The sequence below is a fragment of the Acomys minous genome (genome assembly GCF_964271855.1).
Source record: "Acomys minous genome assembly, chromosome: 16".
Lineage (NCBI taxonomy): Eukaryota > Metazoa > Chordata > Mammalia > Rodentia > Muridae > Acomys > Acomys minous.
In genome coordinates, this window is record NC_140498.1 from 74943976 (window position 1) to 74970251 (window position 26276).

Below are 26276 nucleotides of genomic sequence, written 5' to 3' on the forward strand. Positions count from 1 at the left end.
GGGAGGGAAGCGGAAGTGCGTGTGTGCGGAGAGGCCTCTCGACCGGCGCCTGCGCAAAGAGAGCAGCGTAGCCACGTACTGGCCGCTAGAGGCCGCTGTGGCTTCAGGAGCCCTCATTTGAGGGACGGAAGAGGAAAGAATGGTGAAATGAAGGCAGGTGTTTCTTTTTTCATTTCTTTTCTGTTTTTTTTTCTTTTGGTTTTTCGAGACAAGGTCTCTCTATGTAGCCTTGACTGTTCTGGACTCGCTTTGTAGACCAGGCTGACCTCGAACTCACAGAGATCCACCTGCCTCTGCCTCCGGAGTGCTGGAATTAAAGGCTTGTGCCACTATCGCCAGGCTCATCTTTATATTATATTTAATTGTACTATAATTTGTTTCATTTGGTTTTCTTTTCACTTTGGGTTTTGTTTGCTTGTTTTTGTTTTTGTTTTTCCAGACAGGGTTTCTGTGTGTAGTCCTGGCTGTCCTGGAGCTTTGCTCTATAGACCAGGCTGGCCTCGAACTCACAGATCTGCCTACCTCTGCTACTCGAGTGCTGTGATTAAAGATGTTCGCCACCATCACTTGGCAAAAATATTTTAAAAGAGGTAATTTTTAGGCCCAGGCTTGATGGCACAGGCCTTTAATTCCAGCATTTGGGAGCAGAGGCACATGGATCTTTGTAAGTTCAAGGCCAGCCAGAGCTCTGTAGTGAGACACTCCCTCTCACCCCCCACGTCCCCAAAATCCAAACAAAATCCAACCAAAAGATACTTCCTGCCTAGGCATGGTACACAGCTGCTATTTCAACGCTAACAGGACAGAGGCAGGATAGTGAGTTCTAGGCCAGCCTGGGGAGATTCCGACTCAGCAAAACAAAACAAAAAAAGCTGACATGACACATACCGGTAGCCTCAGCACTTTGGAGATAAAGAGGCCAGCCTGAGGAACAAGAAATGAGATTCTGTCTCAAAGAAATAATAGGGCTCTTGTCAGAGCCCTGAGTTCCATTACCCATACCAAGAAGTGGAGGGGAAGGTGTTTTTCCCCAAGGTGGCATTTTCAAGCCTTAAGGCTGGTGATTTCCAAGCGGGCTTGCCCTACTGTTAGCAACCTCAGCAAAGCACTCACTGGCTCTTTACATAGGAACTAGACTGCCTGCCTAGACACATTCCACCCAGCGCCTCTGGTAAGCACAAAGGTTTCCATTTGAACTCTTCAGTTAAACATTAACAGTTTTGAATCGCTTGCCTTGCTTTTTGTTGTTGTTGAGACAGAGTCTCTCTGTACAGCCCTGGCTGACCTGAACTCCCTGTGTAGACCAGGCTGAACCTGAACTGGAAAAGGCCCCACCCACCCACCCACCCCTGCTCCTGTCCTTGGGATGCTGAGATTAGAGGCTGCACCACCACTTCCCGCCATGCTTTGCCTTCTTGCTTCCTCTTTAATAATAAGAAAACAAGGCGAGAACTTTCCCAGATGGGCACAGAGGACAGATTTTTATGTCGCAGGATGTGGGGTGACCTTTAAGACCTCTGCTGTGGGTGGTCTGTCGGCCCCCCGTACTACACAGGCCCACCCATCCTGGAACTGTGCGTCTTCTTTACTTTTGTTTTTGGTCTCTTGACTTTCTTTCTGTCCCTGCTGACCCCGCTTGGGGACCACTTCATCTGCTGAGCAACAGGGACAGGGACAAGTCCACTGTGCACTCTTGTGTGTGCCTCTTGAGTCCCTCTACAAATGATGAGAGAGAGAGAGGAATGCCTTCTTCCTTGTTTTGTTTTTTGTTTTGTTTGTTGTTGTAATTTCAAAGACAGGGTCTCCCTATGAAGGCGTGGCTGTCCTAGAACTCACTTTGTAGCACTCGGGAGGCAGGCGCAGGTGGATCACTGTGAGTTCGAGGCTAGCCTAATATACAAAGGGAGTCCAGGACAAAGGCTACACAGAGAAACTCTGTCTCGAAAAACCAAAACAAAAAAAAACAAAACAAAAAATAAAAAAGAACTCACTTTGTAGACCAGGCTGGTCTGCTTTCTGGAGTGCTGGGATTCAAGGCTTGCAAAAGGACAGCCTTGAACTTCTGAACCCCCTGCCTTTACCTCTGGAATGCTGGGATTACAAACAGGCATGACCACACCTAATTTACATAGTGCTGGGGACAGAATTTAGGGCTGCATGAACCCTTGGCAAGGGCTGAGCCACCTCCCCAGGCCGGCTTTGGTTTCCTTTTGAGACTGAGTGACCACAGCTTCAGGCATGTCCTGTTTGAAGCATGCATCACCACTTTCAGTATTTTACTATGTGTGGGTTGTTTGTATTTAATTTCCTTTTTCTAGGGCTTACCTATCTACTGATTTTTTTTTCGTCAGAAAAACTTAATGGTTTCTGAAGAACATTTTGTCAGTTTTTTTTCCTTCCTTTTTTTTTTAAAAGAGCTTTCTTTCTTTCTTTTTTTCTTTTTTTTCCTTTCTTTGTTTCTTTGTGTAGCCTTGGCTGTCTTGGACTCACTTTGTAGACCAGGCTGGCCTCGAACTCACAGCGATCCACCTGCCACTGCCTCCCAAGTGCTGGGATTAAAGGCGTGCGCCACCACCGCCCGGCCTATTTATATATATATGTTTGAGTGTTTTGCCGGCATGTATCTAAGTACACTAACAACGCCAGGTGTCTGAGGAGGCCAGAAAGGGCAATAGAGCCCCTGAAACTGGAGTCACAGACAGTTGAGAGCTGCCATGTGGATTCCGGGAATTGAACCTGGGTCCTCTGGAAGAGCAGCCGGTGCTCCCTAACCACTGAACCATCTCACCAGCCCTGACCTTGTTAGTTTCTAATGATGTTTTAGAAGTTTGCACCTCTTCACTCAGAACTTGGTTCTAGAGACGCTTCTCACTGAAATGTTTGCCTGAGGCTTGGTAGGATAGCTCAGTGGGTAAAGGTGCTTGCTGACAAGCCTGGTGGAACCAAGTTCTATCCTCAGGACTCATGTGGTTGGAAGGCGAGAACTGATGCTTGTAAGCTATCCTCCGACCAGCACAGTGGACACAGCATACATGGACATATACACATCCAACACACGCACATTAAATAAAATGAAAATAAATGCTCGCACAGATGCACATAGGTATATTACTAGGTTGTTCATTAAAATGGCTGGGGAGGGGAGAGAGAAAATAAAATAAACATCCATCAGTAGTAGAACAGGTAGAGAAATGGTAACATCATCATACTGTATAGTCACTAACAACTGAAAGCCATCTGTCTACATGCACTGACAGAGAAAGATCTCAATGTCTTTCCAAAAACAAAGTCACAGAGGGATTATAGGAGTGGTTCTGAAAATCCCCAATGAAGGGCTGGGGGTGTGGCTCAATTGTAGAGCCCCTGCCTAGAATCTACCAGTAAGGGACTGGGGATGGGATGTGGCTCAGTGGTAGAGCACCAGCATATAATCCCCCAGCAAGGAGCTGGGAGCATGGCTCAGTGGCAGAGCACCTGCCTAGAATCCCCCAGTGAGGCTCAGTGGTAGAGCACCTGCCTAGAATCCCCCAGTGAGGGGCTGGGGGTGTGGCTCAGTGGTAGAGCACCTGCCTAGAATCCCCCAGTGAGGGGCTGGGGGTGTGGCTCAGTGGTAGAGCCCCTGCCTAGAATCCCCCAGTGAGGGGCTGGGGTGTGGCTCAGTGGTAGAGCCCCTGCCTAGAATCCCCCAGTGAGGGGCTGGGGTGTGGCTCAGTGGTAGAGCCCCTGCCTAGAATCCCCCAGTGAGGGGCTGGGGGTGTGGCTCAGTGGTAGAGCACCTGCCTAGAATCCCCCAGTGAGGGGCTGGGGTGTGGCTCAGTGGTAGAGCACCTGCCTAGAATCCCCCAGTGAGGGGCTGGGGGTGTGGCTCAGTGGTAGAGCACCTGCCTAGAATCCCCCAGTGAGGGGCTGGGGTGTGGCTCAGTGGTAGAGCACCTGCCTAGAATCCCCCAGTGAGGGGCTGGGGGTGTGGCTCAGTGGTAGAGCACCTGCCTAGAATCCCCCAGTGAGGGGGTGGGGTGTGGTCAGTGGTAGAGCACCTGCTAGAATCCCCCAGTGAGGGGCTGGGGTGTGGCTCAGTGGTAGAGCCCCTGCCTAGAATCCCCCAGTGAGGGGCTGGGGTGTGGCTCAGTGGTAGAGCACCTGCCTAGAATCCCCCAGTGAGGGGGTGGGGTGTGGTCAGTGGTAGAGCCCCTGCTAGAATCCCCCAGTGAGGGGCTGGGGTGTGACTGGGTGTGGGAAGAGACCATTTGCATATAATCACTGACTGACCTCCAAGTCACTATGTAATTTGGGATGGTCTTGAGCTTTTGATCCTCTTGCGTCTTGCTCACAAATGCTGGATTACAAGTGTGTCACACCACTGGCCTGTGGTGGCACACGCCTTTAATCCCAGCACTTGAGAGGCAGAAGCAGGTGGATCACTGTGAGTTCAAGGCCAGCCTGGTCTACAGTGTGAGTCCAGGACAGCCAGGGCTACACAGAGAAACCCTGTGTCAAAAAACAAAAACAAACAAACAAAAACAAAAACAAAAACAAAAAAGAACAAGTGTGTAGCACCACATGCTCCCCTCCTTTTAAGATTTATTTTTATGTGTATGTATGCATAAGGCCTGACTGGGGCTGTGTGTCTGCGGGATGGGGATGTGCCCTTGGATGCCATCATCAATTCTGTGGATCTGGAGTGCCAGGTAGCTGTGAACTGAGAACTGAACTGGGTCCGCTACAAAAGCTTCAAGTACCCTTAACCTTGACCCATCTCTTTAGCTCTTTTTCCTCCTCCTCCTCCTTCTTCTTTTTAAGTTTTTTATTTTTGGTTTTTTGAGACAGGATTTCTCTGTGTAGCCTTGGCTATCCTGAACTTTCTTGTAGACCAGGCTAGCCTCAAACTCATAGAGATCTGCCTGCCTCTGCCTCCCGAGTGCTGGGATTAAAGGCATGAGCCACCACCATCCGGCTATTTTTTTGGTTTTTCGAGACAGGGTTTCTCTGTGTAGCCTTGGCTGTCCTGGATTCGCCTTGTAGACCAGGCTGGCCTCGAACTCACAGCGATCCACCTGCCTCTGCCTCCTTAAGTGCTGGGATTACAAGTGTGCGCCATCACGCCTGGCTTGATTATTATTTTAAATTATGTATGTGTGTGTCTGTGTGTCTGTGTGAGGGTATGTGCATGTGAGTGCAGTTGCCAGTGGAGACCAAAAGCCTTGGATCCCGTGGAGCTGGATTTACATATGGTTATCAGCTGACGTATGTGCTGGCAAAAGAACTCCAAACCTGCTGCAGGAGCAGCACACGCTCTTCCCACGGAGCCGTCTCTCCAGCCCACGCAGCCCTTTTAAAAACCATGCTAGGGGTCAACGCCAGGGCTTCATGCACCCCAGGCTAACACACCAATCCATGAGCCACATCCCCAATACCTCTGCTTATATTTTTTTTGTGTGTGTATGTTCTCTCTAATCCCAACCATCTCTGTGTGTGGGCTTCATTATCTGAAGAATTCACAGAGAGCCCTTTGGCAGCAGAGTCCTGGCCTGCCCCAGCGTGTGGTGTGCGTACACACCTACGCACAGACTGCGCTGCCCTGAGGGCGCACATTCCAAGAAGGCTGAGTCTCACAGGAAGTTTGTTTTCCTCATACCTAGTTAGGCTCAGGGTGTAAACATGTCAACCTCAGCTACTCTTCCAGAGCCTAGACTTCAATTTTGGTGCCCTTTTTTTTTTTTCCAAGTTGGCTTCAAAATTGTGATCCTCCTGCCTCGGTCACCTGAGTGCTGCTGAGTGAAGCCCCTTGGGGGTGGTGATGGGGCAAGCTGAGCTCCAAGAAGAGAAAACAATAAACACAAAGGACTCGCGGCAAGGGCCGTGGTGACACATACACAGCAATGTCCCAGCTACTCAAGGCGCTAAGCCTGGAGGATGGAAAGTTCAAAGCCAGCCTGGGCAACTTAGCTAGATCTGTCTCAAAAAATAAGAAAAGCAGTGGTGTGTGTGTGTGTGTGTGTGTGTGTGTGTGTGTGTGTGTGTGTGTGTGTGTGTGTGTGTCAGTGTGTCAAGGCACTTGTCACCTAGCCTGAAGACTAGAGTTCCCATGGACCCACTTGGTAGAAGGAGAGAAGTGACCACACTACCATGCACACACATGTATAAATAAATGTAATGCAAACCAGTAAATGGTGGCATGGCGTGAGGATTCTGCTCTGTGGTAGAGCATTTCCCCAACACCTCTCCAATGAGGGGCTAGGGCCGTGGCTCAGCAGGTTAGTGTTTGCCTCTTAGGAAGCTCCAAGTTCGAGCCTCAGAGAACAAGACAGCAACGTACTCACTCACTCATGGCTGGGCTCATAGCCAATCCTTTACCCAAGATTTGTTGCCTATAACATTGAAAAGGTTACTGGTGGCGCACGCCTTTAATCCCAGCACTCAGGAGGCAGAGGCAGAGGCAGGCGGATCGCTGTGAGTTCGAGGCCAGCCTGGTCTACAAAGTGAGTCCAGGACAGCCAAGGCTACACAGAGAGACTCTGTCTTGGAAAAAAAAAAAAGATGGGGAGAGATTCTTGATGCCTCAGCCACTGGTCATTGGTAGCAGCCGGGGAAGGGAGCAGAGCATCGGTTTTCTTGCCGCGAGCACTCTTAACCATGGAGCCATGTCTCCAGCCCAGAGAGTCAGTTCTCCTCCCAGTGTTGCCCGCTTAGGTTGCCTATGTTCCAGTGGGTGGCCGCACACACAGGCACGTGTGGGCAGCACTAGCGGGACTCAGTGAGGTATCAGAGATCAAGAGGGTGTGAAGAGAGGAGTGGAACATGAGGAGGCTCGGGGAAAGGTGCTGAGTGGGCGGGCATAACCAAGGTAGATTGCGTACGTGTACGAAGGTGACAAAGACTAAGTAAAGCCACTCTAAGCCAGTGGTTCGCAACCGTCCTGACTCTGCGACCCTTTAATCCAGTTCCTCATGCCATGGTCACTCCCAACCATAAAATTGTTTTTTTGTTTTGCTTTGTTTTTTTTTTTTTTTTTTTTTTCAAGACAGGGTTTCTCTGTGTAGCCTTGGCTGTCCTGGACTCACTTCATAGACCAGGCTGGCCTCGAACTCAACAGAGATCCACATAAAATTATTTTGCTGCTACTTTGTAATTGTGATTTTTGTTACTCTTATGAATTGTAATATAAATATCTAATATGTGATAGAAAAAAAAAGCTAGGTGTACTGGCACATTTTTTTTTAACTCCAGTTCCAAAGAGGTAAAGACAGGTAGATACATGCCCAGGGCTTGATGGCCCAGCAGCCTCTCCTACTTGCTAAGTTCTAGGCCAGTGAGACTCAAAAAAACAAAAACAAGAACAAAAACAAAAAAGAAAGAAAGAAAAAAAAAAAGGCAAGAGCTAGAGAGAAGGTTAAGTAGTTTTTTTGCTTTGTTTTTTATTTTTATTTTTTCAAGACAGGGTTTCCCTTCGTAGCTTAGGCTGTCCTAGACTTGCTTTGTAGATCAGGCTGGCCTCGAACTCACAGAGTGCTGGGATTAACCCTGTGGGCCACCTCCCCTGGCTGAAGGTTAAACAGTTAAGAGCATTTGCTGCCTTTGCAGAAGCGGCAGGTTCCATCCGCACCCACATGGTGGCTTCTAAGCTCTAGTTCCAGGGGACCGGCAGTCTCTCCTGGCATCCACAGGCACCAGCTATGCTTGGGGTGCACATATACCCTTGTGCAGGCAAGTGAGTCAGACCCACAAAATTAAAAAGAATGATTTTAATGCCTTACAGCTGGATCTTGTGGAGGCATTCTCTCTCTCTCTTTCAATGTTTGGTTGCTTGCTTGTTTACTTGGTGTTTTTTTTAAAAAAATACATTTTATGTGTTTTGCCTTTTCAAGAAACAAAACAATGACGGGGCCAGAGAGATAATGGTTCGGCAGATAAAAGAGCTTCTGCCAGCGATGATGGCTGAATACAATCCTCAGAACTCACACGATGACGGAAAGAGAACTGACTCCTGCAAGTTGTTCTTTGACTTTCATACCCTTGCTGTGTAACACACACACACACACACACACACACACACACACACACACACACACACACACACACTTAAAAGCAAATGAACATTTTGAAAGTTTTAATTTATTTTATTTTTTATTTTTTGGTTTTTCGAGACAAGGTTTCTCTGTGTAGCCTTGGCTGTCCTGGACTCACTTTGTAGACCAGGCTGGCCTCGAACTCACAGTGTTCCACCTGCCTCTGCCTCCTAAATGCTGGGATTAAAGGCTTATGCCACCATGGCCGGATTTTTTTTTTTTTTTTAAGATACATTGGTTGCTGCTGGCACAGGCCTTTAATTCCAGCACTCAGGAGGCAGAGGAGGATCTCTGTGAGTTCGAGGCCAGCCTGGTCTATAAAGTGAGTCCAGCACAGCCAAGGCTACACAGAGAGACCCTGTCTTGAAACCCCACCCCACCCCCACCATCTGGCAAAAAATGCATTGTTGTGAGGAGTGCTAAAAATGTGGCTGAATGAGCAGTGTGTTTGCCTAACATACTTGGAGCACTGGTTTTCATGCCCAGCAGTGCGTAAAATCCACCCACAGTGCTACATGCCTGTAGCCTCAACGTTAGGGGAGATGAAGGCAAGTCGATAAGGAGTTTATGGTCATCCTCTGTTACAGAGTGACTTCAAGGCCATCCAGAACTACATGAGACCCTGACTCAAAACCAAAATGAGATCCGGCTTCAAAATGGAGGTGACCTAGGACAAGCAAGTATGACGGGAATACTACAGAGACTGAGGCAGAAGGACCGCCACAAAGTAAGACCTTCTCAAAACAACAGCAAAGCCAAAGAACAAAACCCAAGGCATAGAGGGACATAGAGAGTTAAAGTGCATAAAGCTAGAGATGGCGCTGCAGCTCGGTTGGCAGAGTGCCTGCCTAGCGTGCACAAAGCCCTGGGTTCAATCCTCAGCATTGTATAAACTGGGCATGCACTTAGCGGGGTGCAATCCCAGGATTCAGGAGGTAGAGGTAGGAAGATTAGAAGTTCCAAGCCATTTTTAAGTTCATGGGAAGTCAGGGGTCCAGCCTGGGCTACATGAGACCCTGTCTGAATACAGGGTCAAGTTCCTGTGCAGTCTGGGCTACAGGTAGCTGTGGGCGACCCTCCCCTTCCTTTCCCTCCAGCTAGTGTACAAGGGGTGAGGGTGGGCTGACTGTGGGGACCTGCATACCAAGATGCTCAGACCACGAATTTCCTTCTTTGCTCTTTTCCCGTTTCTCACATGAAGCAGCTTCTTTTCAAAGTGACACCTGGGCTGCTGTCCCTGTTGAGCAGTTACTTTTTGGAAGCTGATGCAGAAGGCCCAGTTAGTGGTTGTGACAGGGGAATGTCCCGGGAGGAGACTGAGGGGGAGAGGTAGCTGGGCTATGGTGTGGAGGGCAAGTCATTTAGGAGGCAGGCCAGCCTCCTCCGCCCCCCCCGCCCCGCCCCCCAGGTCACCAGTGTTCCCCAGGAAGCTCCCAGCCAGGCCACCTTAACCCAAGTGAAGCCTGAACACAGATCTGGGTCTAGCAATCTGATAGGCATCACTTCCCACTCACAGAGAGACCTTGGGGACCCTGTGCTGGGGTTTCCACAGCCGCCACGGGGAACTGCGAAGATTCAGGATAAAGCCATTCCACCTGGGCCGATTGTGAGGCAGCCAGAAACTGAGGCCTGGTGGCCAATGCCTATACTCCCAGCCCGTGGGATGTGGCGGCAAGATTAGGAATTCAACCTCACCTTTCCCTACGTAGTGAGTTCCAGGACACTGGGGGCTACCTAGGACCAGAAAGAGCCAGGACACGGTTAGGTGGTAGAGCTCTGTGGGTCTCGAATATCCCCCAACTCCTCCAAACACACACACACACACACACACACACACACACACACACACACACACACACACTCATACTCCCCACCCCCACTGGCCTAGGAGCACGGAGGGGAGCTTCTGAGGGTGGGCACAAGGCTGCTATGAGAGCCCTTGTGAGAGTGCGGAGAGAGGGCTCAGTGGTTAAGCGCACCAGCTGCTCTCCAGGGGACCCACGTTCAATTCCCAGCACCCACAGGGCAGCTCACGACTGTCAGTAACGCCAGTTCCAGGGGATCCGACACCCTCACACAGACAATTGTGCAGGCAAAACACCAATGCTCATAAAAACAAATAAAATTGTTAAAAACAAAACAAAACAAAACAAACTCAAACCGTTGTGGGAATCTGAATCAACTGGGGAATGAAGAAGCCCCCGCGGGTTAGGAGGGCAGAATGCAAGCGAGGGTTAAAGAGTATTAGGAGCCTCATTTCAAGGACATTGAAATCCCAAAACCGAGCTCAGAACACCCCAACACTCAACACCCGTCTATCTGCCTGGGTCTCTACTTTTAACCTATAGCCGAGGTGGAGGTGGGCGGGTCCCAAAGTAAGCGGTGTACCAGGCGTCCCAGCTTTGGACAGCCCCTGCTCAAATATCACTTCTCTCTCAACTGCCTGCAAATATTTACATCCTGTTTATGCCACGGCCTCCCAGGGCCTCAATTTTCATGAATAAAATATGAGTTTCTAGGCCAAGCTTAGAAGGGAAGAAACCCAGGCCAGCCAGCTGGTAGGGACCAGAGAGGTGGTTTAATATTTTGGTTGCTGTCGCCTCCCGTATGGGATTTCAGGGGACTTTTCGTCTGCAGTCAAGGAGACCAGCGGCGAGAGATTTTTTTGTAGCAGTTTTTGTATTTCTTAGTCATTTCCTGGAGTTAGACCACCAAGTTTTGCTCACAGGTCTGTTTTCAAAGGAAACACTTTCTTGTTTTCTTTTTCTTTGATTAGGGTTTTTTCCCCTATTCCATTAAAAACATTTATTTACTTTTTTTTTTTTTGACAGACTGTAATGTAGTTCAAACTGGCCTAGAACTCAGATCAGAAAATGACCTTGAACTAAAGATCCTCCTGTCTCCATCTCCGTTGAGTGCTGAGATTACTGGCATGCACCACTGCTCTTAATTCTGGGGTGCGGCGAGGAGCCCAGGTCTTTCTGCATGATAGACAAGCACTATATCCAACGAGCTCCAGTCATGGGGCCTTGTTAATTTTGTATGTATGTATGTATGTATGTATGTATGTATGTATGTATGTATGTATGCGTGGTTTTTCGAGACAGGGTTTCTCTGTGTTAGCCTTGGCTGTCCTGGACTCGCTTTGTAGACCAGGCTGGCCTCGAACTCATAGTGATCCTCCTGCCTCTGCCTCCCAAGTGCTCTGATTAAAGGCGTGCGCTACGGCCATATTTATTTATTTTATGTGTGTATAAGTGTTTTGCCAGCATGTCTGTTGGCCCTGGAGGCCAGAAGAGGCCATCAGAACCCCTGGACCTGGAGTTCCAGACAGGTGTGAGCCCTTGTGTCTGTTTCTGATAGTTTCCCTTCAGCCTCCTGAACTCACAGACCCACCTGCCTCTGCCCCCCAAATTCTGGGACTAAAGGTGTAGACCTCTCTGCCTGGCAGTTCTGGTTTATCTCAGAGACAGGGTCTTAGTCTCAGTGTAGCTCCAACTTGAGGCAATTCCCCTGCCTCAGTTTCCCAAGTGACAACACACACACATACACACACACCCCACCAAAGACTTTTATTAATATTTCTGTAATAGTATAATGGAATCAGACCATTTCATAGCTAGGCTAGAGTAGAGACACCAGGAAACATGGGATGGGAGGGCAAAGGGTTGGTAGTAGAGTGTCAGTTAATCAGGGATTCTTTGTTGTCGGTGGTTTTTCTTTTCTTTTCTTTTTGGTTTTTTGAGACATGGTTTCTCGGTGTAGGCTTGGCTGTCTTGGACTTGTTTTGTAGAGCAGTGATCTGCCTGCCTCTGCCTCCCTCAGTGCTAATCAGGGATTCCTATCTGTTTAGTGTGTGTGCCTGTGAGCCTGAGACGACTCCTCACTCAAGTGGAGGTCAGAGGACAACTTTTAGGAGTGGGTCCTCTCTTCTCAGCTTGTGGGGTTCCAGGAGCAGAACTCTGGAGGTCAGGGGCTAGACTCTTTTACCCACTGAGCTGTCTCAACACCCACAAGTACAACTTTTATTTTTTTGTTTTTGAGACAGAGTCTTTTCCTTTGTTTGTTTGTTGTTTTATGGGAAAAGAAATTATGATTTAGAAACACTGTTGTTGGGTGTCCGGGTGCCAACCACGCCTTTAATCCCAGCACATGGGAGGCAGAAGCAGGTGGATCTCTCTGAGTTCAAGGCCAGCCTGGTCTACAAAGTAAGTCCAGGACAGCTAAGGCTACACAGAGAGACCAAAAAGAAGGAAAGAAAGAAAGCCCATTGGGCATGACGGCTCGTGCCTGTCCACACTGGAGAGGCCGAGGCAGGCAGACTGCTCCAGTTCTAGGCTGATCTAGGTTACAGAGAGAGTTCCAAGGCAGCCTTGGCTACAAACTGTGACTCTGACTTAAATTAAAAAAAAAAAAATGTGGATGGAAAACAAAACAGGAAGTTTCCAGCTTAAAAAGGACCATCTGGGAATGTGCTAGAAACAGGCCGGCTGCTGCCATCTCTCCCATTCCCTGGTGTGTGTGTGTGTGTGTGTGTGTGTGTGTGTGTGTGTGTGTGTGTTTTGAACTCAGGGAAGGAGAGAGGCGGGACTAGGGACTGTTGAAAGCCCTGCTTTTGACCTGTCCTCTCCTGCCCCTGTGGCATCCTGCGGGGCTGTGGGCTACATGGCATTGTAAAGGGGAGGGGGCACAGCAGGGCTGGGAGTGAGGAATCAATTGTGTGGGTGTTGCTCCTTGGAGAGGCCCGAGCCTGCTGCGATCCAGCTGTGTGGGTTCCTGGAATGTGCAGACACTCTCCCAGGGAGCGCTGCCCGGCCAGAGCCTCGCCTGCCTCTCATACAAATGTGTCCTGGACCGGCTTGCCTCTTGAGACAGCAATGATCACTGCATCCTGGAGACCTCCTGTCATCATATCCTACACAGACACCATCTTGATGGGCAGCTTGATGAATTTAGCATCACCACAGGGAGAACTCTGGGCATTCTGTGAGGGGGAGTGGGTTAGTGGAAATAAGAAAACTCACACTGGATGTGGGTGGCATCCTGGGCCAGGGTCCTGGACCTAACACAAAGGAGAAAGTGAGCCATGCACCACATCCGTGTGTGACTCTCTGCTTCCTGACATGTCACCAGTGCATCATGCCCCTGCAGCTGACTCTTTCCCACCACAGTAGGCTATATCCCCTCAAACTGTGAACCAAGCGAAACCCTTCTCCCCTTAAGTTGTTTTGTCTGGTATTTTAGCTAACACTCCCCCTTTTGGCCTTTGACGCTTTTAAGACCCCAGGGAAAAGTACCAACCCCATATGTTCTTTTTCTCCCTTCTTTTACAATGATTAACAATAAAGTAGAAACACTAGGGTACCACAGCAGTGGGTCTGCTAACATCTGATAACCCTTCTGTGTGGATATGTTGTAGTCCGGGGCTCAGGTTCTTCTCCTTCACAAATTGAAGAATTAAAAGACAGAGCAAAAGTTCAAGGTAAAATGAAAGTAAATTTTATTGGCAAGTGACACGCACTCTTTGAGTGAAGAGGAGCCTTAGTGTTAGCATTAAGGAATCTGCCAGGGCTGGAGAGATGTCTTAGCGGTTAAGAGCACTGACTGCTCTTCCAGAGGTTCTGAGTTCAATTCCCAGGAACCATGTGGTGGCTTACAACCATCTATAATGAGATCTGATGCCCTCTTCTGGCCTGCAGGTGTACGTGCAGGCAGAGCATTGTATACAAATAAATAAATACATAAATTAAAAAAAAAAAAGCTGGGCATGGTGGCACATGCCTTTAATTCCAGCACTCAGGAGGCAGAGGCAGGCGGATCTCTGAGAGTTCGAGGCCAGCCTGGTCTACAAAGGGAGTCCAGGACAGAGAGACCCTATTTCGAAAAACAACAACAACAAAAAGAAAGAAAGAAAGAAAAGAAATCTGCCACAACATATTTAATACTAGGAAAGAAGTTTATGATTAAGGGGAGAGGGGAGAGAGAGGAGATGCGCCCCAGGAAGGAGAAACCGAGAGAGTCAGAGAGAAAGAGGAGGGGTGTGAGGAAAGGGGAGAGGGAGAGAGAGGAGGGGGGAAGGGAGGGAGAGAGAGGAGGGGGGAAGGGAGGGGGAGAGGGGCAGGAGGGAAAGAGAGAAGAGAGGGAGACAGAGACAAGGTGGCAGGTTGGTCCTTATACTATATCTGGTGGGCAGCTGAAATGCTGATGGCACGCAGCTGGCTGCAGCAGGTGATGATGTCAGAGGTTGCTAAGCAACCTAGAAGCAGGCTAGAGGAGCTGTTATATGCTAAACACCTAGAGCTTGTAGTCCACTGACTTTAAAGAGACCTGGGTTTTCCCTGAGTCAGCCTGCTTCCACCTCCTGAGGGCTGGGATTAAAGGTGTGGGCCACTACACCCGGCCCAGCCTGTTTTTGTTTGTTTGTTTGTTTGTTTGTTTATAGAAGCCAGGACCTCTGGGCAGGGATGGCACTACCCACAGTAAACGGGGCCCTCCACCACCAATCACTAAGAAAATGCCTTACAGCTGGATCGTATGGAGGCATTTTCTCAATTGAGTGTCCCTCCTTTCAGATAGCTCTAGTTGTGTGCCAAGTCCTCCCAAGACATGCCCATTTCAGAGGCTGGATTGAGCTTCTTTGCATTTCAAGATCATCAGTGAGGAGCCCTTTAGTTTCTTATTTCCTAAAAAGAGAACCTTGGATATGGGTGTTCCCAGGTCCTAGCCTATTCCCAACATACTGGCTTTTTCCACCCCTTAGAGCACAAGAGGTTGAATCTAGGGCTTTGTACATGCTCTACAAGTGACCTACCCCTTAGCCCCCAACCCCTCACTGGTGGATTCTAGTCAGAGGCTCTACCACTGAGCCACACCCCAGCCCCTCACTGGGGGATTCTAGGCAGGAGCTCTACCTCTGAGCCACACCCCAGCCCCTCACTGGGGGATTCTAGGCAGGAGCTCTACCACTGAGCCACACCCCCAGCCCCTCACTGGGGGATTCTAGACAGGTGCTCTACCACTGAGCCACGCCCCAGCCCCTCACTGGGGGATTCTAGGCAGGGGCTCTACCACTGAGCCACATCCCCAGCCCCTCACTGGGGGATTCTAGGCAGGGGCTCTACCACTGAGCCACACCCCAGCCCCTCACTGGGGAATTCTAGGCAGGTGCTCTACCTCTGAGCCACACCCCAGCCCCTCACTGGGGGATTCTAGGCAGGTGCTCTACCACTGAGCCACACACCCAGCCCCTCACTGGGGAATTCTAGACAGGTGCTCTACCACTGAGCCACACCTCTAGCTCCTCACTGGGGCATTCTAGGCAGGTGCTCTACCACTGAGCCACACCCTCAGCCCCTCACTGGGGCATTCTAGGCAAGTGCTGAGGTTGGAGTCACACCTCAAACCTTTTTTCACTGTTTATTTTGAGACACAGTCTTAGTGAATTATCCTGGGTGGTCTTGGATCACCTCTCCAGCACAGATGGGCATTTACCACCACACTCCTCTCAAAAGCAAAACAAAACAACCTCCTGCTTTCCTATTATTCATTCAATGTGAAATCCCTTTTCTCTTTGTTATTTAAAGCCTGTATAGCCTGGGCAAAGTGACATATGCCTGTAATCCCAGCACTCTGGGAGGCAGAGGCAGGCGGATCTCGGTGAATTTGAGGCCAGCCTGGTCTACAAAGTGAGTCCAGGACAGTCAATGCTACACAGAGTAATTTTTGTCTCAAAAACCCAAAATAAAAACTAAATAAATAAAAATAAAATTTAACAATAAAAAAACACCAAACAAACAACAAAAAAAACACACACCAAACAAAACAAAGATAATATGTCAACCAGGCATGGTGACTCACACCACTGTGGAAAATGGGACTGGAGGTATAAACGGCTGGGCACAGTGGCACATGCCTGTAATCCCAGTACTATAAAAAAGCTTTTTTGAGCCTGTGTGGTGGCGCACGCCTTTAATCCCAGCACTAGGGAGGCAGAGGCAGGCAAATCACTGTGAGTTCGAGGCCAGCCTGGTCTACAAAGCAAGTCCAGGACAGCCAAGGCTACACAGAGAAACCCTGTCTTGAAAAACCAAAACAAAAAATAATTGTTTTTGCCTCTTCCTCCTCTTGCCCTCCCCCCAACACAGGATTTCTCAGTGTAGCCTTGGCTGTCTTGGACTCACTTTGTAGACCAGGCTGGCCTCGAACTCACAGCAATTTGCCTGCCTCTGCTCCGAGGTGACGTGAAATATCAGAAGAACGTTGTAGAACAGTGGTTCTCATCCTGTGGGTCGTGACCCCTCTAGGGGATTGTATATCAGATATTTACATTGTGATTTATAATAGTAACAGTAGCAAAATTACAGTTATGAAGCAGCAACAAGAATAATCTCATGGCTGGGGGTCACCACAGCATAAGGAATTGTATTAAAGGGTCTGGGCATTAGGAAGGTTGAGAACCACTGTTGCAGAAGGTGGACCTTCCAGCAAAGGGGCCTCCATCACCATCGGACGAGCTGAGTCCGCGTGGATGCGAAGACACAGCTCAGTCCAAAGGAGGTATGAAACAGTTTTTTCTGAAGCCAAATATGAGTGCCCATGGCCTGAGAACTCAGATTTAGGCTACTTGAAATTCTGTCTTCCGAAGAGGCAGCAATTTCATTAAGTTTTTATAGAAACAAAGCAAAGAAAGTCATAAATCAAAACACTTTTTCATTATTTTATTTGTTTTGGTTTGGTTTTCCAAGACAGGGTTTCCCTGGGTAGCCCTGGCTGTCCTAGACTGGCTTTGTAGACCAGGCTGGCCTCGAACTCACATCGATCTGCCTGCCTCTGCCTCCCGAGTGCTGGGATTAAAGGCATGCACTGCCACGCCCGGTCCTTATTTTGTTTTTTTAAGATAGGATTTCTCTGTGTAGCCTTGGCTGTCCTGACTCACTTTGTAGACCAAGCTGGCCTCCAACTCACAGAGATCAGCCTGCCTCTGCTTCTGTGAGTGCTGAGATTACAGGCGTGAGCTGTCAGGTCTGGCTAAAGATTTATTTTTTATTTTATGTGTTTGAGTGTTTGCCTGTAGTGGATGTAAACATGTTTTTGTTTTGATCCCAAGTGTGAGGTGTGAAACAGACTTGTGTGAGGGTGTGTGGTGTTTTTCCACTGGAAACAGACTTGTGAGAGAACAGGCGATGTTTGTCCACTGGAAGAGGAACCGCCTCTTGCGGAGGAATGGTCTTTGCCAACTGATAAACATCCTAGTACGAACTCTGAGAGGATATATGTATATATATATGGCTGTTCATAACTCCACTTCAAGACCTTCCTAGAGAGAACCGCTCCAGCGAAGGCTTCAGGGCTCCAGGCTCTGGCTGCCGCTCCAGGCTCCGGCTGCTGTTCCCGGTTCCAGCGGCTACGATTACAGTCACCTTCACTGAATTGCTGGCTTACTGTTTAATTGGTCTATTGGAATCCTGACAACTTCGCCAGTGAAATCGCTCCAGAGAACTGAGTATAAAAAAGGTCTAACTCTCCTGTCCCTATTAACCTCTTTTCTCCCCTCTCTAGGGTAGGTGGGTTGGAAGGGCGGTGTAACCAAATAAAGTAGGTTTGAAAAAGTTCAAAGCCTACAGTATGCCTGCCTGTATGTGTGTGTGTGTGTGTGTGTGTGTGTGTGTGTGTGTGTGTGTACCATGTGCAGCCCTGGTGCCCACAGACACCAGAAGAGGGCATCAGATCCCCTCAGACTAGAGTTATAGGCAGCTGTGAGCCACCACGTGGGTGCTGGGACAAACGGAACCTGGGTCCTTTGAAAAAACAGTTAAGTGCTCTCAACTGCATAGCCACCTCCCCAACTCCAATACATTTTCTGGCTACATGAGTGGAAACATCAGAACGCCGGGCTACAGCCAAGCTGGGAGACCTCTCCCACAGGGTTCAGATGCTATCTGAAGACACCCTCAGCTTTGCGGTTGAGCAAGCTAGTTGCCTGCTAAACTAATGCTTTTCAAAACAGCTCACCTGATCGTCACAGGATGTTAGATCAGGTAGAGAGCAGGCAAAGGAATGGCTTAACAAAGGAGGGCTAAAGACAGCCCAAGATAAAGCCTCATTAGGCTCTGGGCTGCAACAGTCCCACCTCCTCATCACAGACTTAGAAGTTCTGAACAGGCCTGGCGTGGTGGCACACGCCTTTAATCCCAGCACTCTGGAGGCAGAGGCAGGCGGATCGCTGTGAGTTCGAGGCCAGCCTGGTCTACAAAGCGGGTCCAGGACAGCCAGGGCTACACAGAGAAACCCACTTCACATTGTCTTTTCGAAGGGAGAGGTGGGGAAGGCCACTGGACCCCCACCTGAGATTCCAGCCGTTCCTTCCTTCCAACTATGCTGTAATTGCATTTAGCCTGGAGGTCCTGTCTAAGCACACACTAGAGTATATAAACTGGGAAGAGTTAGCCGAAGCGTCTCAGTCCACGTGGCCGTCCAGAAGCTGTCATCCACGCCAGACAAAGCCTCTCCAGTGGGATCACCCATGCTCTGTAAGTAAGCCCTATAAACAAACTTGTTGCCCACCCCCCAAGGTCACCTTTAGGGCAACCATACTTTGGTTGCTCACTGGGATTTTTTTTTTTACGTTTATTTTTATTATTTTGTGTGCACGAGCGTTTTGCATGCAAGTACATTTGTGCACCAAATGCATGCATGAGGAGGTTGTAAGCCATCAAGTAGGTGCTGGGAATGAAACCTGGGTCCATTGTTCTTTTTGTTTTGTTTTGTTTTTCAAGACAGGGTTTCTCTGTGTAGCCCTGGCTGTCCTGGTCTCACTTTGTAGACCAGGCTGGCCTCGAACTCACAGTGATCCACTTGCCTCTGCCTCCCGAGTGCTGGGATTAAAGGCGTGCGCCACCACTGCCCAGTGGCCATTATTCTTGTTCTTAAGCACTGAGTCACCTTTCCTGTCCTGTCATTTGGGATCTTTTGAGGAGTGAGTAGATGCTGTTTATGTCACCTTAGGGAAAGCACTTTGTTTGTTTTGCTTTGACACAGAGCCTCACTCGGTAGCCCAGTGAGCCTGAAGCTCGCTCTGCAGACCAGGCTGGCCTAGAACTCATAGAGATCTGCCTGCCTTTGCCTCCTGAGTGCTGGGGTTTAAAGGTGTGAACTGCTGGGACTAAAGGTGTGTGCCACCATGCCTGGCTTGGTGAGAATTCTTGCAGTGAAGATGGGCCAGTGTCACCATTGTTAGCCACCATGCCATCTTGAAATTTTTCTCTGTTTTGGTGACTCTAAACCACAATAATCAGCATTAATCCAGGCTTGTTTTCCTAGGTTCCTCCTAGCACCCTCCTGAGAATAACTGGTCATAAAAGATGTTTATCAGAGGCCAGGTGTGGCCAGTGCCTGCCTTTAAATCCCAGCACTCAGGAGGCAGAGGCAGGCGAATCGCTGTGAGTTTGAGGCCAGCCTGGTCTACAAAGTGAGTCCAGGACAACCAAGGCTACACAGAGAGACCCTGTCTTGAAAAACAAACAAACAATGACAAGAACAAGAACAAGAAAAGATGTTTATGGTCACCCAACATTCTGTGGTTTTGAAGCAGGGTCTCACTGTGCATTCTTTTCTTTTGTTTTTTTTTTTTTTTTGGGGGGGGGAGGGTGGTTTGAGACAGGGTCTCTCTGTGTAGCCTTGACTGTTCTGGACTCGCTTTGTAGACCAGGCTAGCCTCGAACCCGCAGCGATCCGCCTGCCTCTGCCTCCAGAGTGCTGGGATTAAAGGGGTGAGTCACTATGCAGGGCCTACTACTCAGCACTCTTTAACCACTCCTGGCACGGGAAGCTTTTGATCCCCATCGCTATCCCTTCCTCCCCTCCCCCCCCCCCACTTCCATAACTACCTCTGCTCTGTAAGCAGGGAGCGCTCTGGTTTTCCCCTCTCGAGACCTCTGTGGTAGAAGCTGCTCATTTCCTTGTCCTGTCCTTCCTTCCTCTGACCTTTGGTGGCTCTTACAGGAGCTGGGGTCAGGGCATCTGATACTAGAAAGAAGCACCAAAGATTAGAGCCGGACTCTCACACTTCAGAGGGCAGCCTGCTCCATTCCGCCCCGAGCCCTCTGTGGTTTGAAAAAACACCAGCTTCCATGCAGCTCTCCGTGCTCAGGGCTTCTCTCTCTACCAGGTCCCAGTAATCGACCTGAGACGGCACTCCAGCTTGGCGAGCTTGCGGGAACTGGTTACTGCTGACTGAGACCAGAGGTCATTGCCTCCGGCTGTCGCCCTCAGTGGACCCTAGGTGACCTGTGAATAACTGGTAAGATGACAGTAAATTTTTTTGGTTTTTGTTTTGGTTTTTTGAGACAGGGTTTCTCTGTGTAGCCCTGGCCGTCCTGGACTCACTTTATAGACCAGGCTGGCCTCGAACTCACAGCGATTTGCCTGCCTCTGCCTCCTGAGTACTGGGATTAAAAGCATGCACCACCACTGCCCGGCTTGACATCGTGTTTATCAGACACGCGGGTGCTGGGTTTTCAGTTTTGCCAGCAGTGGCTAGATCCCAACATGAATTCCCTCCCCCGCCTTATGGGAGAGGAGGGCATACCTATGAAATCTAAGCAGCCCAGACCAATATGGCGGCGGCGTAGCCTGTTTGGACACTCCCTGCCGCATTCCTTTCTGTCATATCTGATTGTCAGAGCCCTCGCCTGGTAGGTAGCATTCTAGACGAGACGCCTCAGCCTCTGATATTCTTTCACAAAGCCCCCACTGGGCTGCCTCCTTTCTGGTACTTTGTCACCTGGACAGACCCGACCCCTCCCAATGACTCCGTTAGCACTGTCCCACTCCTGCGCCACTGTCCTGCGTCCCACTCATCCTCCCCCACCGTTGCTGCCCACCACACTGAATAGTTAAAAAAAAAAAGGATCCCCCTGCCTTTGTGCGTCAAGCTCAGTTCCCACTCACTCCCAAAGAACTCAAGGAACTTAGGCCAGTGATTATCAGGCTACTGGTGGCCTGTGCCACCACACCCGGATTACTGTAAAACTCTTTTTTTTTTAAATATTTTATTTTATTTTAATTTATATGCATTGGTGTAGGGGTGTCAGATCTTGGAGTTACAGACAGTTGTGAGCTGCCATGTGGGTGCTGGGAATTGAACCCAGGTCCTTTGGAAGAGCAGGCAGTGTTCTTAACCACTGAGCCATCTCTCCAGCCCCTACTGTAAAACTCTTAATCCATCCACTTTCCTTCCTGTACACTTCAGCCTTACAGAGGACCAACCACTCTTTCATTGATCCCCTTGAGGTTTTGTGTGTGTGTGTGTGTGTGTGTGTGTGTGTGTGTGTGTGTGTGTGTGTGTGTGCTTGTTTTTTGGTTTTTTGAGACAGGGTTTCTCTGTAGCCTTGGCTGTCCTGAACCCGCTTTGTAGACCAGGTTGACCCAAAACTCACAGGATCCGCCTGCCTCTGTCTCCCAAGTACTGGGATTAAAGGTGTGCGCCACCACTTGCTCCTTTTTTTAAAATTCATCTGGTAGATGTTCCTACTGTTGAGACGCCCTACCTGGTCTATTGATTTGGCGCTTTTTAAGGCTATGCCACTGTCCCTGGTGACACCACCTTAGAGACCCAACCTCCCGCTACACACATCGCCTCAAGGCAGGCAGAGCCCGTCACTCTCTCCTGCGCCCTGACACTACCACAAAAACAAAAGGTTGGTGTCTTCACCGACTCCGAATACACACACTACACTCTCCATTCTCACGCCTTCCTTTGGCAAGAGAGGGACCCTCTCACTTCACGAGAGACACCTCTAATTATTTGCAAGTCAATCTAGAAACTCAGCTTACAAACCCAATCAATCAGGTCACCAGCTCACCCCTGGGAGAAGTAGCTCTCCACCAAGGTAGCCCTCGGCCACACCTAGGGGGTGCAGCAGAAGCCAAGGAAAAGGGTAACTGTTGCTGGCTATGCCTAAGCTCAAAAGTGCAACCCTGAGAGGCAGGTGGATCATTGTGAGTTCGAGGCCAGCCTGGTCTACAAAGTAAGTCCAGGACAGCCAAGACTACCCTATCTCGAAAACGGGGGGTGGGGTGTCCAGGGCGGGGGGGGGGGGGGGGAGAAGTACCGCTCTGGCCCTATGACACCTAACCCTTCTGGGGTTTGTGTTTCTACTCTCACAGGTCCAGCCTCTATTAGTCTAAGCGGCATGACCAGAAGCTCCCTGACCTCTCAATCACTCCTGGATTAGGCAACAGACTGATCTTGACTGGAGAATTCTCAGGACCACTTCCCTGGGTCTCCCTCCCACGGATGCCAGCCGGCGGTTCCCGAAGAGCCATGATCCGCCCTTGGGTTTTCTGTCTCCTCCTGTTCCCTTACCTGGCCGCCTGTTCGGATAGCTGGATGCCCCTCATAAACCTCACTCAGCGCCTCCTCCGAGACACTAACTCCTCCTTCTCCTCCAACTGCTGGCTCTGTTTGTCCATCCAAACCCAACGCTCTCTAGCCGTCCCAGTCCCACTAACGACCTGGGCAGACTCACCCATGAAACTTCGGATCACGTACTCAGCCCGGACCCTTCCCGGAGGCCCTTATCCTATCACTGATCTTGAGAGGCGCCTCCAGAATTTCCAGCCACTAACTCCTCATTACTCTTTCGCCAACCCCGACCGACGGGCCATCGCCCTTCTTCAGGCCACCAGCATGATGGGCATACTTCCTTTACTCTCCCGCATCACCTCTGTGAAATACGCGGACGACCGCTTCTATGAATCGGCCCAGCGCCCTTTCTTGGGACCACTCTCTACCCAGACCGTCCTCGCCTCCCAGGCTCCTCTCTGCATAACCCGCTTCTTCACGAATTCAGAACATGCCACCTTCGTGGGCAACCTCTCTGCCTCTCTTTGCAACCACACCTTTCACCTTTCCCCCTCTGCCAAGCACCTGTCCCTAAACATGTCCCGCAGCTACGCCTTTGCCGGACTGATGAAAATGCCAGGCTCTAAATGGAGAAACCCCTTACGCTTTTCGGGGCCCCCTTCCCTAAACTCTGGGGAGCCTTGCTACCGGTGCCGAGTGAATGACGTCCATTGTCACACCTACCCAATCACTCCCTGGAGGCACTGTCCTTCCCGGTCTAGCACCTGCTATAATCTTACCCTGTTCGAACCGGGCAACGTAAGTCACCCCATTACCCTGTCCGTGGACACCACCTACTTCAAGATTAAACTCCAGGGACACAAAGACCCCTACCCACTATTTCAGTACCAACCTCTCATGGGGGCAGCCCTCTCTGGACAATATTCAATCTGGGAGTACGAACGCACTGTCCAGGAAGACGGGCATGTCACCCCAAATATCTTCTCACATCTTCTCACCTTAACATACTCCTTTTGTCTCAACTCCTCGGGAGTCTTTTTTCTCTGTGGAAGCTCAACTTACGTCTGTCTTCCCGCCAACTGGTCGGGCGTCTGTACCCTTGTCTTCCAATACCCCAACATCGAAATCCTTCCTAACAATCAAACCGTAACTGTCCCCCTTCTGACCAGAGTCCCCTCCTCTGTCTCCACTTCTCGCTGGAAGCGAGTCCCTCACCTCCTCCCTCTTCTCGCGGGCATGGGCATCACTACGGCCCTCGGGTTAAGCATTGCTGGGATCACCACCTCCACTGTCTATTTCCAGGAGCTTTCGAAGGCTCTCTCAGACAGCCTGGACGAAATAGCTGCCTCCATTATCACCCTCCAAGACCAAATAGACTCGCTGGCCGGTGTAGTTCTCCAAAACCGCAGAGCTCTGGACCTCATCACGGCCGAGAAAGGGGGCACCTGCCTCTTCCTGGAGGAAGAATGCTGCTTCTACATAAACCAGTCGGGAGTAGTGCGGGATGCAGTGAGGAGACTTCGAGAAAGAGCATCTCAAGTCCAGCAAAGCTCCAGCTCTTGGGTCCAGTGGCTGGGGCTGGAAAACTGGCTGCCCTCCTGGCTACCTTCCATCATGGGGCCCGTCCTCTTTATTGTTGCGCTGCTCATTTTCGGCCCGTGTCTTCTGAAGTGCCTGACTAACTTAGTGTCCCGGCGCATGGGTTCCTTCATTCAGAACACCACCAAAGGGCACGTGGACAAGATCCTTCTGCTTCGAGATTCCCAGTACAAGAGACTTCCCCAAGAGCCCCCCGGGGAGGATGCCATTTGGCAGGGTGGAGCTACATAACCCACTGCTAACCCATACATGCCCCATCTCTGTCTACCAGTCTGTAGAAATAAACATCAACAATGATAGCAGCCACGGCCATGCCATTTTGAAAAGCTTCTCCACTTTGCTTACATGGTGGCGGTTTCCCTCAAACCACAGTAGTCAATCTAGGCTTGTTTTTCTATATGCCTGGCACCCCCTTCTCCCCGATAATAACTGGCCATTGGAGATGTTTATTTATTTGGGGATGGGGAGGGGTTTTGAGACAGGGTTTCTCTGTGTAGCCTTGGCTGTCCTGGACTCACTCTATAGACCAGGCTGGTCTCGAACTCACAGAGATCTACCTGCCTCTGCCTTCTGAGTGCTGGGATTAAAGGCCTGCACCACCATGCCAGGCTCATTGGTGATGTTTATGACCACCCGACATGCTTCAGTCACTGCTCATGCTAGTCTCTTTGATCACTCCTTCCAACAGAAGCTTCCGAGCCTCCTACTGTTGGACCCTAGAGTCCACTCGGGTGCAGGGGTCGTCGCGAGAGACCACTCGATGACCACAGTGTTGATGCAAAAGCAGAAGGTTTATTGCTGACGCGTGTCAGGGGGCTTCAGCACTCACTCGGGAGGAAGGGAGGCACCCCGAGTCACTGTTACAGACTATTTTTAAAGGCTAAAACTGCAAAGGTTAGGAGGGGCTGCGTGCCCTATGTTAGGATTGGCTCTGGCGGTCGCTAGGGGTACTTGTCTAATTATTATTGGCTATTGCAGGGGTCGTTGGCCTCGGGAGCTGTTCCTGGCAAAGAGAGGTGTTGGGGAGTTTTCAGAGAATTTCAAGGTGGTAATTGTTTACCTTAGTTGAAATTGTTTATCTCGGTTGGCCACCTTGATCTCAGAAACTGAAGCTGAGCTGGCCTTCAATTCTTTTTGGGTCATTTTCCCAAGCTTGCCTGGGTCATGTTCCTAGGCTGGCTGAGAGAGAGGGCCTTACACTACCATCGCAGCTCCACGTCTGCCTCTAGTTTGTGAGCGGACAGCGAGCTCTCCAGCTTCCCTGATCCAGAGACCTCCCTTCCAAAGGTTTTTCTTGGATTAAAACTGTCCCCTTAGCCAGGCGTGGTGGCCCACGCCTATAATCCTAGCACTCGGGAGGCAGAGGCAGGTGGATCCCTCTGAGTTCGAGGCCAGCCTGGTCTACAAAGCGGGTCCAGGACAGCTAAGGCTACACAGAGAAACCCTGTCTCGAAAAACCAAAATCCAAAACAAAACAAAACAAAAAAAAACCTGTCCCCTTGTAGCCAGGCGTGGCGGCGCATGCCTTCAATCCCAGCACTCAGGAGGCCGATCTCTGTGAGTTCGAGCGAGCCTGGTCTACAAAGTGAGTCCAGGACAAGCAACCCACACAGAGAAACCCTGTCTCAAAAAACCAGACCAAACCAACAAACAAAACGGTCCCATTGTAGAAGTTGCTCATTTCCGTGTTTGTCCTTCCTTGGGCCTTCCAGCTAGCACCCGAGGGTGGGGGTGTGGGGGTGGGGGGAGGGGCGTCTGAACCAGAGAAACCTCTTCAGACGCTGGCTTTCCAGTTCCAGGGACAAGGGTCAGCCTTGAATGCATCTCCCTTCCTTCTGCTGCTGCTAGGTGAACAAAACCAGAATTTTTTTTTTAAAGCTACATTTACAAGGAACTCTATTATTCGAAAGTGGGCTTGTGGTCCTACCTCATGCCATATGATGCCCCTCCTAGGCTCAGACGTTTGAATACTGAGTCCTGCCTCCCGCCCCATCCCCCATGGGCGGAGCTGTTTGGGAGGTTTAGGGGGCGTGGCTTGATTGGAGGAGGTGTGCCCTTGGAGGTGAGCTTTGAGAATTAAAAGACGCATGCGCTTTGAGTTTACCATCTCTGCCTTGTGCTTGAGGTTCAAGACGCGAGCCTTCGGCTCCTGCTATGCCTACCATCTGCTGCATGCTTCCCCCGCTATGACACACTCACCACTCCGGAATGGCAAAAGAAAGAAATACATACGCCTTCTATAAGCT

At 50.0% G+C, this 26276-nt stretch overlaps 1 protein-coding gene and 1 long non-coding RNA gene across 6 annotated transcripts; one reads left to right on the top strand and one right to left on the bottom strand.

Moving 5' to 3' along the window:
- The first annotated feature begins 15 nt into the window (after nt 1–15).
- Nucleotides 16–24332, top strand: LOC311587599 (syncytin-A-like). 5 transcript variants are annotated; one of them, XM_084764623.1, is made up of 6 exons: nt 16–153; nt 8654–8793; nt 17377–17579; nt 18460–18595; nt 20233–20364; nt 22233–24332. In XM_084764623.1, the coding sequence occupies exon 6, from the start codon at nt 22363–22365 to the stop codon at nt 24259–24261; it is 1899 nt and encodes a 632-aa protein (XP_084620749.1). In that variant the 5' UTR covers nt 16–153; nt 8654–8793; nt 17377–17579; nt 18460–18595; nt 20233–20364; nt 22233–22362; the 3' UTR covers nt 24262–24332. The 5 variants fall into 5 exon arrangements, with proteins under 5 accessions (XP_084620749.1, XP_084620750.1, XP_084620746.1 ...); XM_084764624.1 differs by lacking the exon at nt 16–153 and adding an exon at nt 1153–1171; XM_084764620.1 differs by lacking the exon at nt 16–153 and having other exon boundaries at nt 8547–8793; nt 17387–17579.
- Nucleotides 14823–15069, bottom strand: LOC311587638. The gene is made up of 2 exons (XR_014775927.1): nt 15030–15069; nt 14823–14977 (listed from the first exon to the last, which is right to left on the bottom strand). It is a non-coding gene; the product is annotated as an uncharacterized lncRNA (long non-coding RNA).
- Nucleotides 24333–26276: the final 1944 nt, after the last annotated feature.